Consider the following 14,295-nt stretch of genomic DNA (forward strand, 5'->3'; position numbering starts at 1 on the left):
AGGCATTCATTTCGAGGATGATGATGACTTCATCAAGTCAAGAATCAACTAAAAATGCCATTAGATTATTCCTTTCAAATAGTTGTGGATACATCATAAATTGATTAGAGGATTGTTACAAGACAAGGAACATCTTTAGTTGATTCATCTCGAAGGGGATTATACAAGTTAATGACAAAATTCAAGGTCTAGTGTTTTGCAAAGGAATTTTCTAAAAGAAAAGGCATAGATGAATTGACAAAGATTGAAAAGAAGGCCTAATGTTTTCGTCTATGCCTCGCGGCAACACTTGGAGAGCATTTGTCACTTGGACATGGTGTTCAGTGTCTTCAGCTAAGAGAGACTCGTATTGCCATGTCTGGTGTCTCTCTGCAGTGAAGTGACTCGACATTCTTGACACTGGTTTCAATTTGTAAAAGATAACTTGAGATTATAAGAATCAAACATACATCTCATTGAGATTGATCCTATCCATGACCATGATCCTTTGATAATGTTAATAACATCGACAAATAGTAGAGCAACCTTAAATCCAATCATGAGTTAAGCATGCTACATAACCACAGAAAATAATATGGTATCAAATTCATTCGAGAACCGTAAACCTCGTTCCATTCACAAGAAATAAAAACTGCTTAAATAAAATCACTAAACAAGTGACCGACGCAGAAGAAAGCAAGTGATAAAATAGTCCCCTGCAAATTTGCATAACATCACCCTCAAATTTAATCGTTCCGGCTCTTCCTCCAGTAACAATTGACTCCCAGATTCTACATTTCAGACACTGCTGCATCTTTTTTTTTTCCCCTCTTTCTCCAATGCCTCTTATGAACAGTTTAACCCTGTACTTTAGATCCCGAAGGACTGGGCAAAACGAGAAAATCAGGAAGTAGTTGGGTGAGCTAACAATCGTGGACATCAATATCAAGATTCATAACCATGTTTGAGTAAGTATGCTGAGCTACCACATAAGAATGATATCGACTAGAGGAAATTTGATGTTGTACAATGCGGGGAGGGATTACCCCTTCTTTGCAGCATTTGAAGCAGCAACAGCTTCAAGGCGCTTCCATGTGTCTTCGCGTTTTGAAATAATTTCCTTGTTTTTCGCTTCATCCTCCTCAAACTTCTTCAAGCACTCGGCTACTAGATCAGGATCATGATCAGAGAAAATCTTGCGAATGTTGAGGGTGAGACTTTGAACAGCTTGATTCCAGTGTCTCTTTGAGTTTCTCTCCAATGCAGGAAAGATGATGGGCAGTATGACCTTGCTATTTTGTTTGATCAAGTTCTCGATGTGATCATTATTCCAAAGGAACAATGCTCTTTCTGCCACCTAAAAACAACAGAAGATTATATAAAAGGTATTGGATTAAAATCAGGTGAAAAAAAATATATATCCCGCCAAACTTTGTTCAACTATTTTATAAGATTGTACCTACGGCAAATTGCAAGCAGAAATCAATCTACCAAAAGCTAGGCAAGGCAGATATGCTGATGGAACAAAAAGAACTTTATGAAAAAGATCCATCATTCTCAAAGAGTTGTTAAAAAGATCAATCATTCTTGAATAACACATTGCATCTTTTAGGTCCAATCATTGGCTTGATGAAGTACAGAGCAAGATAAATGCAGAAGCTAGAATCGCCAAATCTATTGGTACTTGATGCATCTCCGTTGAGAAAATAAGCTAGGAAATAGCAATTCAACACAGAAATAAGTAACAGTTGCTTCAGATTTTCTATATCAAAACCAAAAAATTGGATGCTTGCTGATCTATGACGATAGGCATGTCAATCAATTTCATAGTTGCAAGAATTGGGCAATGAACAGAATTGGCCAATGCATGCCAATAGCAATCCATTGTGATGCATACTTACGTTAACTTAAGAATGGATATGGATCAAATTCACTATAAAGATCTGCACAATTCAAGCATTTACACAAGTTGAATTTGAAACTTCAAATGCTGCCCCTTCCACTGATCCCTCCAAATGATTAAAAAATCATCAGCATTTGAGATTTATCATAAACAAAACAAATGCAAGCCTTTCTAAATATAAACTGTTTTGTAAGAGCAATATCAATTAGTTGAGTAGCAACCAAAGATTTCATGTAGCAATAGTATCTGACTCAGTGACATTTCATATAATATATATTGTAAATACGCAACAAATTCCATGTGCAAGAGAAACAGTATGATCCAAACTAGAGGATATATATGGACACTTATGACATTGACAGTGCAGATACCCGACAAAATGCAGAGATATGAAAGATCCACAAAAGAAGTTCAATCATCCACAACAAAGCCAACTTCCATGAGTAACAACATAGATTCCTCAAAACTGAACATTGAAACTTAGAACGTGTCTTCTTTCATGATGATAAACTGACACCTAAAACATGGCTATGCCATGCCAAGTATCCAATCTTCAGAAGTAAAACTGAAAAAATTACAGTGCATCATTTATTTGTGCTTTAGCCTTGGGATGGTACTAATCTTCAGAAACTAAGAAACACTTGCAGGTGATTTACTTGGACAAGAAGATTTTTGAAATACTGTGGTATACATCTCTATTAAATCATATGGGTAGCTTGTGGACCTACTTAATAACAGAATTTGGAACTTCCAAGTTCCAACCAATGAGCAAGCGCATGGAAATCAAAGGAGTGAGACCAAAAGCAACAGAGTCCAGCTATTCTGTACCAATAGGATACACTTGGTTCAATTCTATGATTCTAGATGTCGAATGCAGAAAAGGTGTGACAAATACACGAGGAATATTTGAGACAGGAAGGTTGTTTTTAAAAAATGACTTTAATGCAGCAACCCAGTTAGAACAACAAACTCACAGCTTTGACTAACTAAATTTTTGGATCAGACAGGCAACATGAAAGATAACCCCACTCTTGATTATTACAAACAATATGAGGGTGCAACAGAGAAAGGGGGACATGAGCATGTTTAACATTACAAACAAAGGAAATAACCAGATAAAGAAGCTTTAATGTCAGGCAGCAAATTCAGTAAGGTGATATTTGGTAGGGTGGAATGAAATAGAAAGGGAATGGTTCATTCCTTGCACCATTCCATTCCAATGTTGCAATGGGTAATTTAGAGTGAAATGGTAATTAAAAAAAAATGGTTCCATGTTTAAGATGTGGAATGGAGGGAATGAAGTGATGATTCATTCAGATCTCATTCCTATTAATCTGGAAGTTTTTCCAGATACAAGGAAATGATTCAGTTCTATAGTTAAAGAGGGTGGGTTGGATGATTGGAGTGAGATAAGCGAGGCAGGCCAAAAGAATCAAGTTGGCTGGGCTAGTTATGCTAGCCAAACCAACTAAGGTAGTTGAGCAGACCAAACAAAGAAAGTTAAATTGGCCAGAAGAATTAGAAGAACCAAATAAGTTAAACATAGTTTATCATTCACTTTTTTATACAATTCAATTAATATGACCAAGGAATTGAATGATCTAGAGTAAACATACATTATCATTCTATTTTTTATACAATTCAATTAGTATAGCCAAGCAAAGGAATGGAATGGACCGTTCCACTTCATTTTGGGCCCACTCCATTTCATCCTGCCAAACATTACCTAAGTTCACAAACAATGGAATTATGAAATCATCATAATCAAAAAGCAAATGGGACATAGTAGATGTGGATGGGAAAATAGAGTTAATGTTAAATTCCCTAACCTATATCACTAGACTCCTTAATGCATAGTCTACGTATTAGTAATTTATCCTCAAAAGTCAACTTAGCAATATTTAGGTGCACTCATGACGCCTGGTTCGAACTCACGTTTCCAAGTTTTAAAAGCCCAAAAATGATCAATCATGTTGTGCATTAATTGATGACAGTGAAAATTTTATATAAAATTGGAGGACAATTTAGTAGTATTATGTAAAACCAAAAAATAAAATAAAGGCCATACTATTTTTGATGGTTAAATAAGAAAACAAACACCGCTCAGATCGATTTACTCAACTAAACTTCAATATCTTTTCTGAAGTTTGATATGCTTTACCAGAATTATCTATTGTTCACTGATTTCCTTGATCATAAGGTTAAAATACATCAAAGAGACTACTATGGCACACTAACATTAAAAAGAATCAATAGAGGATAAAAATTAGAACTAATATAAGAAGGCAGAAACACTGTATCAAACTTTGTATGCTAATTCATTGAAAATTTCATCAACAAACTGGCATTTCAAGTTCAATTTTAGTGAATATAGATGACTAGATCAACTGATATAAACATCAATTGCTGAAGTTAGAAAAAAAAAAAGATATCCCTTAAAAGGAACACTTATTAGTTAGTTGGATTTCAACTTGTCCCAGCCAGCATCATTACTAAGCATTCCTAGGTGCTAAAGGGCCATAGATCACATCTAAACTGCCTTCAATAATATAGGTGAAATAATTTATAAAGGCAACGAGTATGCTCCATTTTAGGGCAGCCATAGCAGAGCAAATAAGTGTGGTCAATAGAATGTCTGCTTCTGCCAAATGAGATGAGGATTCAACATGTGGTCCTTCTTTACCAGAAACAAAGGGAGATAGATAGGGATAGGAAGATAGAAATTTAATTGAGGAAGAAAGTTTACAAATTTATTCCCTGATTAATAGAGAAGATAGACATAGGGGATAATGCAAAGCTTCTGTTAATAACCTTGTTCACTTGGGTAGAAAGTTGGCAGATAGAAAGCAAAATGAACAAATTGCCATATTAACCATCCTGATAAACTATATTGTTGTCATTCATCCCCTCTATGCATAGGTTAATTCATTCTCCTTTGTCTCTCCTGTCTGCAGATTTGACAAAGTTATCAGTTAGATTGTGAGTTGTTGCAACCAGCGTCATTACCAGCTAATCCAAGTATACAAAGGTCTAGGCAATACATATAAAATGCCTTCAGTATTTAATCATTGCAATTAACATTTGACTAAAAAGAGAAGGGAGAAATATTCAAAATTGTGTTTTTAAAATGCAAAAAATGATCAAACAATCAAATGTGGCATCTGCAATGACAGAGTGAATTACAACTTCATTGTACCATAATGGGTCTTTGCGACATTATTGCTCTTTATCAGTTAATTCCATCCCACAAAGCCACCCCAAAATTCTTTGGTTTCAAGATATATAATGTATACTGAATCGCATTTGGAAAGATTCCTAGTACTCAGATCTCTTGGGCGACACAAATCCTATGGATTAACCAATTTTACAGAGTTCCAGTTGATCCTATAAATATACCACCTATGTAGTTATCTTGAATCAGGACCTATTGGTTCAATCTATTATTGCTTGTTCATGGGAGAACTTCACCTAGAAAGAGAATATAACTGAATTGGTTTAGTGATTTTATTAAGAATGTTTATAATTTAGTTCAAAGTCTATTAGTAGTAGGTGATGCCTCATAGAGGCACCCATCTGCTGAAATTACAGGGCTATTTTTAAAAAATTCTTAGACAGACACTTGTTTCAATTAGAATTGATAGAATTATTAATTGATTGTTATATGAGTTTAGTCTCACATGGTTCTTACTCATGGTGCTATATGTATAGGATGTAGTATTTCTCTATTAATGGATTCGCATGGTTCCTCTTATGGATAGGAAAAAGGATAAAAAAATTTATAGAGATTGCAAGGTCATCCTAAAAGAAAACTTAATTATCCAATATAGTTTTGTAGTATTAGATATGCACCTCAAGCATAGGAATCAAGTGGTAGAAGTTAAAGGATGAGAAACAAGATATCTCTAAGGAGAGGATAAGAGTAAGTATTAGAAGAAATACTGGGCAACTTGAATATGGCATCGGATAAGATGTCATTAAATTTAATAATGGTGACTAAGAGCATACTTAGTAAGTCGAAAAAATGTGCACCATCAAATAAAGAATCTTGGTTGTAAAACAAGAAAGTAGAGAAGAAAGTAACGAAAAAAATGAACAACCTATAAGTTATTGTACACTTATAAGAATATTTTTTTTTTAAAAAAAAAGTATGCAACAGCCAAGAAAGAGATCAAGAAAGCAATGAGTGAATCTAAGAATGAAACTTTTGAATGCTTATATCAACGGTTGGATACAAAAGAAAGGGGCATCTATAGAATAGCTAAATCAAGAAAGGAGTTTATCTAAATAAAATGAATTAAAGATGAATGCAATATGATACTAGTGAATGGTGAAAAAAATAAAAGAATGACGAAAGAAATATTTTCATCAAATTTTTAATGAAGATTTAGGTACTAACTTAAGTAGGTCAAAAGAGTATAGAAATTTAAATTTTTATTTGAGAATTCAAACTTCAAAAATAGAATATACTTTTAAATGGGATACAAAATGGAAAAGTAACTGAACCAGATGATATTTCAATAAAGGTATAAAAGTGCCTAGAAAAATAAATATTGAATGATTTATCAAGTTATTCAACCTCATATTGAAAACGAAAAAACATATCTTTTTAATGGAGGGTATGTACTCTAATTCCCTTTTATAAAAACAAAAGAGGGTGATCGAAAATCAAATTGGATTCATCCTTAAGAGGTTGATAATAAAAGCTATATATCTTCAAGACGACTAATTGAAAAGTATAGAGAAAAAAAGTAAGACTTATACAAGGTATTCGTTGATGTAAAAAAAACTTGTAATAGAGTCTTAAAATTATATAGAGAATTATAGAAAAGAAAGGTATTAGTGTAGTGCATATTGAAACAATTAAGGATATGTATAAGGATGTAATGATAAGAGTGAACACTTTAGGTAAATTAACCAAAGTGTTTTCTATAAAGATAGTATTACATCAAGAATCATCTTTAAGTATCTATCTTTTTATCCTAATCATGAACGAACTCATTAGACACATCAAAGACACATTACCATTCCACATGATATTTTGGTAGATGAGACACGTGAAGAATTAAATGTTAAACTTGAATCTTAGTAGAAAACAATGTAAATAAAAGGTTTTAGGCTTAGAAGAGTAAAAATATAGTATATAAAATTTAAATTTAATAACATTAAACATAGTAAGGAAATTGTTACGATAGAAGATGATGAATTACTTAGAGGTTTAAGTATTTAAAATCATTTTTACAAAAAGATAGAGGGTTGAGAGAAATGTCTTACACAGAAAATAAGTAAGATGATTGAAATGGAGGAGAGTGTTAGGTGTTCTTAGTGATTGTTAGGTATCTGTAAAATTTAAAGGGAAGTTCTACAAAACGACAATTAGACATACTATATCGTATGAAATTAAATGTTGGGCTATGATTTGAGCTCACATGTAGAAAATGAGAGTCGCAGAGACGAGAATATTAAGATAGATATGCGGCGGATGCATGAGATGGACAAATAAGAAATTAAAATATTAAAGAGAAAATTAGGGTTGCTCCTATTAATAGAAAACTCTAAGAGACGTGTTTAAAAGTACTTAAACGACAAATAAATACTCCAATTAGGCAATGTGAAACTATGACAAATACACACATTAAATGAGGAAGAAGATAAAAAAAATCTTAGTTAGCAACGATAAAATCTAATAAATTTATTTAAATATAGATGGTGATATAATAGGGGATAAAGCTCAATGGTGTAGGAGGACCCATATAGTTATCCCCATTTAATAGGATAAGGCTTGGCCATTGTTATTGTTTGAGAAAAAGTACATCCATAAAAATTTACTTTATAGAAAACATTGTTTAACTATTAAAAATAATGTAGGCTAGATAAAAGTTAATAACTATTCTTAATTCATATGATTCAAACTCACAAACAAGTCTATTAATAAATTAACATGAATTTATTTAAATTAAATTATTCATAACAAGTTTAGTAAATTCATATTTCATAAAATGTTTCAAATTTCATATATTAACTCATAGTCTGCCTTTACTAAACTAAACATATGGGTATGTAAATGAACTATGCTAGAGCTTGAATCAAGCTCGAAGAACTTTTTTGATAAACAAACATAAAAATGCCCTTTGCAATATGACTAAACTTAGTAATGCAAACAGAGAACCATATTGACATAAAAAAGGCAATGATTAAATAAATAAACCAACAACCGTCATATTCAGCTAAAAAGGCACCTCCACTTCACAACTATTCTACCTTCCCACTCAACAAAAGAAAACATATTGACATTAAAAAGATAATGTTTGAAGAAATAAACCACAATCATATGATTCAGCCAAAAAAGGCACCTTCACTTCACAATTATTCCACCTTCCCACTTCACGGAGCCAAATTCTTTTCGATTATGGAGAATAACACAGCCAAGAATTTAATTTAGTAAAAGTTGTTTGAGTCATTAATTTTTATAATTAATTTGAACTTTTAAAAAAAAGTTGTTTATTTTTTTTAGAAAAGTATGTTAGGTTTTTATTAGAAAAATTAGAATTTTGTTAGAAAAGTATATTATTTTATAAAGAATAGGCCGTGTCCTCAAACTATAAAAAAGAGTTAGGATCCCATGTATTGATCAAGTTTTGAGTTAATACAATCTATAATTTCTGTTTCTCTGGATGGGAATCGACAACTTTCCTCTGGGTGAGGATCACATCATTATCCATCCAATGTGCTACATAACTTAGAGCCTGACTCGAGCTTGCTACTATCTTTTAATAAACAAGCTTGAATATGGTTGAACTCGACTTGACTAAACTTAACTTGTTTATAGCCCAGATCATACGTTTTTGTGACTATCAATGGTCTATATCATGCAGGAAAACCCTATAATCTATAGACGCCTAGTTGTGCCTAATGCATTTGCAATGATAAAAAGCTTGCCCGTGTACTAACATAGATGCTGTTTCAACTTGGATTATCAACAATTTAACCCTTGAGTAGTCACTTAGAGCAGTTATCCATGTGAAGTTCATTGTTTATCCTTGTGCCTAGTAGGGAAAAAATCCTTGAACAAATTTCAATTTTTAAATAATAAAACAAAGAGAAATTACAACGTTACCAAACAATAGTTATATGCATGTCCAAGGTCAATATATGCATTAAAAGCATGGTGACCAATTTATTCAAGGGAAACAAAGGTGTGCCTAAAGCCACATTGATCAATAACATGTCTTTGTATACACTACCTCAATGTGTATGGATATAAGTTGAAATCATTGATGCATCCACACAACCATTAATTTAGTCACAAAAATTATCAAACTATCTATTCTGACTTCTTGTAAACACTATTATTTGCAATTTAGTATCTTTTGAGATATTCTACAAGAGATGAAAATGAGGTACTAAGCAAATTCTTTGTGGATAGTTAATTCAACCGTGGAGTAAATGTAACATGGACTAATTAACAAAAAAAGGACAATATGGTGCATTTCCACAAGTCTTCAATCATAGATTTTAGTAACGAGCAGCAGCAACCCTTTATAAAAGCAGATAGATTGATTCAAAGACACGTTTTTATGACAAGATAAAATAGTTTACCCTTCTTTGACCTTCAAAAGTTATATATGAGGTTAACAATTTTCAATATGAAAGGAAATTTGCGCTTCCAATTAGGTGACACTCTAGTGAGAGACTTCACTGTCATGATATATTTACATACTGCAGTTTAACTACTTACCAACAGATAGTATGAAAACATTCTTTATGTAATATTATTATCGTAAGAACATTGATCTAGTTTAACAATAAAATGGTTTTTCAACCGAGGGATCTCTTTTGCTGGCAGGCACATTTCTTATCTAATGAAGTTCACTTATTTGATATGGATGAACTTACACATGTGATAGTGTGACATGATGACAACCTAGAAGAATCTACAAGGATTAAAAGGTCTATGTTTACTAAAAGCTAATTGCCATTACAAAGCCTGAAAAATAAATGGTGAAACAAAAGTTGCAGCAGAAATTTTCAGAAGCACAGAATTATAAATGAATCTGTCCAGGACGTAACATGACAAATTTAGAATTGAATTGAGGGAATTGCTACCTGAAAATGAGAACTGTTCAAACATCGAGAAATCTTGTGAAACAGTGGAACCATACAACGTTGAAAATCTGCAGGCTGTGTTGCTTCCAGGACCTCTTCTAACTCTCCCAAGAACATGACTTCTTTTGTACTGTTTGTAATAGGCCAGTATTTCAATAAGCCCCTTATAACAGTATCAGCAAGTTTGCAATCCTTCTCAATAAATTGAGTTACGCAATAGGATAACTGCTGATGGTACATTGCGATGCACCTTGGTTTGTGAAGTGGGATCAGGGCCCTTACAAGGAATAATTTATGTTCTTCTTTTAATGGTAATGCAAACCCACTGATGATGCTGCCCAAAATCTCCAATAGCTCAGCGATCCCATTGTGTTTCTCCGTCTCAAAGATAAACCGATAAAATATATTGTTTATAGCTTTTCTGATGAAGGGTCGATGGACCATAAATTTTCCATAGATACGGTGAAGTATTGTCTTTAAGTACTCCCTCTCTCTAGGATCTTCAGAATCAAATAGGTCAAGGAGCCTAAGAACAAAGGAATGATCTATATACCTTTTTGCCAACTTAGCATCAGTCTCTGGCGATGCAACAAACCGTAGAAAAAACTCATAAACAATCTGCAAATGAGTCCATGCTGGATCCATTACAGGTTCTTCCTCTTCTGCATCAATTTTTTCCAAAACCATGTGCTCTCGAGGTGGAATAGTTAGGTTTCTGAACAAGTTGAGAGATACCATCTTGGTTGTCTCTTCCATGACATTTTCTGGAAATTTGCCACTTGCTGAAGTCACATAGTCGACAAGTTCCAATAAAGTCTGTCGTTTTATGTCTTTCTCTTTCAAGTTCTTTGTTGGGTCAGTGAAATCAAATACATCACAACACAAGTCCAACTTTCTGATGAACAAATTCTGCCTCTCAGAATGTTGAACATCCTTAAAACTTGGCAAAGCTTCATATACTGGGACATAGCTTCCATTCAATCTCGAATTAATTGTTGGAGAATATTTGTTTAGATGATTTAGCCCAGGATTTGAACCGGGAGGGGCCTGACTGTTAAGACTAGTGATCCTACTGCCTTGCAAATCTCCACTCCTAGAGCTGCTTGAAGAAGAAGATGGAGGAATGGGTCCACCAACTGAATTATCAGATGCTTTTGACGGTTTCCGTGGGAGCCGGTTTAGTATCTGCTTAATCATGCTTGATGGAGAGATATTAAGGAGGAAAAAAACAAGAGTCTGAGGTCTTAAAGATGTATCTTCAATGGCAGAGGTCTTATAAATAATGGTTGTCTGAGCCTGCAGAAACTGCCTTTAGCCTCATAGTTCGTCCTTTGCCTTTTCCATTTGATATCTAGTGAGATGTTTGAGAAATTCCTAGACAAGTTCCACAATCCTGAGAAAAAAAACCTTTTTCACTTAAAGCAAATTGCAGGAACATCGATAATCAAAAGGAGCAATCACACAAGCAAAGATCCTATCTAGAGCAGATCAAAACAAAAGGAAAAAAAGAAAAGAAAAACGCACCAAAAAAACCTGTTCCAGCTGGTCGTTATCTCTGCCAAAAAAAAAAAAAAAAAAAGCGCCGGTAGCACCGAGATCGATCCCAAAGCTCCACTCAATCAGCAGCGCATATTTGCACTCCCCGCTCCCAAATTTGATGGGCTGCCCGAACAGGATCAAAATGATCTGCGGGATCCTGAGAGGTCAAGGTCGAGCTTTGAAGCGGGAATTAAAGCGACGACGCATTGAGGACAAAAGTCAAAGAGGAGAAATGATTAAAAGACGAACTTCTACCATATCGAAAGCCACAATTTCAGAGAGGGAGGAAGGGAGCGAGGGAGAGAAAGGGACAAAGAGAAAAGATACCTTCTTTTTTGGAAGACGAAAGAGGGATCTCGCGCACTCGCCTCTCGATCGGCCTCTCTACCTCTTACCTCCCATTACGAGCGAGCGAGCGAGCGAGCGAGAGGAAGACCCCTGTCCTCGCATTCTTGCGCCTTTCACTCGTTTTCTAATGCCAAATAGTTTAATTCAGCCGGTTGGGATTTGAGATTTGGGAACGGATCACCAAAAACCCGGTTCGATAAAAGAAAGTCCATTAAATTCAAATCCGAAATGTGTAGTGTGGCTATTGGACCGGGCAAAACGAACCATGAAAAGTGGATGCAAATTGTTATATATATGCATTAAAAATATTAAAAATTATTAGATTGATTACATTTTATTATAATAGACCTACATTATTATAATAGACTTACTACTTAAATTAGTTTACATGATTCATTCCAACCCAAATAAAATAGTATAAACTATAGTTTTTCATTTCATTCTCCTTTCCCTAACTATATGATTCGATTTGGAATTATAAGTTAATCCTATAATTTACCTCTTTTTATATAACCTGAGAATAAGCTATGGAGCATCTTAGGTGAACGTAATCATATTTTACTACAATTGATTTGATCAAATGATGGATTGACTCCTTAATGTATTCATGGTCGAGTTCTTTTTGATAGATCGGAGTGCGTCAAGTCCGTTCCTATCGAGTCAGTTGTTATTGTCTTGGCTCTTTATTAGGTTGGATGTTAATGCATCTTGTGGTTATTGAGTAGGCAATTGTCGGGTCAAGCCACGTTAAGTACTTCGGTGAAAGTCTCTAGCAACGACTAAAAAGACTTAATGTTGTCATCATTACCTTAGATAGGGAGCAAAGAAAGGATCAGGACTTTCTAAAGAATGTTCTTTTTTCCTCTTCACCAAAGAGGGGGGCTTTCTATAAATGATATCCACATGAGCGAAAAAGAAATTCATCAAAGATCTATACGAATTTTAATTACATCGTTAGTTTGGAATGTTACTTTTTAGATGCGTAGAACCTTTGCGAATCACACGAGCGAAAAAGAAATTCACCAAAGATCTATACGAATTTTAATTACATCATTGTTTGGAATGTTACTTTTTAGATGCGTAGAACCTTGGCGAATCTGAAGAGTTGATCCGACCAAACGAGCTCAATATGTTCACGCATATATAGTATCCACACGAGCACAGCGTCTTAATTATAATTGACCACCTACAACATTATTATAATAGACTTACTATTTAAATTAGTTTACATGATTAATTCCAACCTAAATAAAACACTATAAACTCTAATTTTTCACTTCGTCCCTCTTCCCTTAGCTACTTGATTTGATCTGAAATATCCTCTTGGGACGATGCGGTGGTTAACACATGTAGTGTTGCCACATAATTAAGGACTTGAGATCGAAACTCGGTGTATCCAAGCATGTCTCCCCTCATGTCTTGCCACTTGCACTAATAGCTAATAGTCATCCGTGATTTATCTCCTCTATGTTGGCCTAGGGACGGGTTGACGGGGGTGCTGGGAGCAAGCGAATCACCTTTTGCCACATGATTTTATCTAGAATTATAAGTTGATCATGTAATTTACCTCCTTTCGCATAACCTGGAAATAAGCTGTGGAGCACCTTAGGTTAGTATAATTACATTTTGCTACATTTGATTCGATCAGGGGATGGATTGACTCCTTAATGTATCCATGGTCGAGCTCTTTCGATAGGTCGAAGTGTGTCAGATCGGCTCCTATCGGGTAGATTGTTATTGGGTCGGCTCTTTATCAGGTCGGAAGTTAGCATATCTTGCAGTTATTAACTAGGCAGTTGTTGTGTCGAGCCACGTTAAAGACTTCAGTGAAGGTCTCTAGCAACGACGATCGACTAAAAAGACTCTTAATGTACCATCATTACCTTATACAGGGAGCGAAGAAGGGATCAGGACTTTCTAAAGGATGTTCTTTTTTTCTCTTCACCAAAGAGGGAGACTTTCTGTCAATGGTATCCACATGAGTGAAAATGAAATTCACTAGAGATCTATACGAATTTTAATTACATTATTGGTTTGGAATGTTACCTCTTGGATGTGCAGAATCTTTGCGAAGCTGAAGAGTTGATCCGACCAAGCGAGATCAATATGTTCATGCATGTATAGTATCCACACGAGCACAGCCGTCGCTTGTCTTACGAGCACAATTGGAGTCTCCAAAATATATCTCACAAACCTTAACTTTTAGAGTTAACACCTAAGATGGTCTCCAAATTACAACTCATTAATAAAACATGGGCTTCATTTGGTTTGGGCATATTTGAAATAAAACTAAAAAGAAAAACTCAAACTCATATTGGATTAATCAATTAAGCCAACATGTTTAAGATCCAATTATATTAACCCATTAATCTAATAAGTTTAAGATCCGAAATAAATTTTGAACTCAACAATTAGGTCCACTT

The 14,295-nt window shown here is 34.4% G+C and overlaps 1 protein-coding gene across 5 annotated transcripts; it reads right to left on the reverse strand.

Moving 5' to 3' along the window:
- Nucleotides 1–513: 513 nt before the first annotated feature.
- Nucleotides 514–12,006, reverse strand: LOC122041904 (serine/threonine protein phosphatase 2A 57 kDa regulatory subunit B' theta isoform-like). Of its 5 annotated transcripts, none has more exons than XM_042601769.1 (5): nucleotides 11,852–12,004; nucleotides 11,510–11,681; nucleotides 9,986–11,378; nucleotides 1,026–1,336; nucleotides 514–864 (listed from the first exon to the last, which is right to left on the reverse strand). In XM_042601769.1, exons 3-5 carry the CDS (start codon nucleotides 11,180–11,182, stop codon nucleotides 837–839), a joined length of 1,536 nt encoding a protein of 511 aa, XP_042457703.1. In that variant the 5' UTR covers nucleotides 11,183–11,378; nucleotides 11,510–11,681; nucleotides 11,852–12,004; the 3' UTR covers nucleotides 514–836. The 5 variants fall into 5 exon arrangements, 4 of the variants coding, with proteins under 4 accessions (XP_042457703.1, XP_042457706.1, XP_042457707.1 ...); XM_042601772.1 differs by having other exon boundaries at nucleotides 11,510–11,700; XM_042601773.1 differs by having other exon boundaries at nucleotides 11,510–11,671; nucleotides 11,852–11,998.
- Between the last annotated feature and the right edge of the window lie 2,289 nt (nucleotides 12,007–14,295).

This window comes from Zingiber officinale, chromosome 2A (genome assembly GCF_018446385.1).
Source record: "Zingiber officinale cultivar Zhangliang chromosome 2A, Zo_v1.1, whole genome shotgun sequence".
Taxonomy (NCBI): Eukaryota; Viridiplantae; Streptophyta; class Magnoliopsida; order Zingiberales; family Zingiberaceae; genus Zingiber; species Zingiber officinale.

Bases quoted from the DNA above. Each gene is read 5' to 3' on its own strand.
- LOC122041904 (XM_042601770.1), bottom strand. From the start codon at position 11,182: ATGATTAAGCAGATACTAAACCGGCTCCCACGGAAACCGTCAAAAGCA. The intron at 1,337-9,985 runs GTAGCAATTCCC...TGTTGTTTTTAG, and splicing joins TGAACAGTTCTCATTTTCAG to GTGGCAGAAAGAGCATTGTT. The intron at 865-1,025 runs GTAATCCCTCCC...CGTTTTGCCCAG, and splicing joins TCAAATGCTGCAAAGAAGGG to TCCTTCGGGATCTAAAGTAC.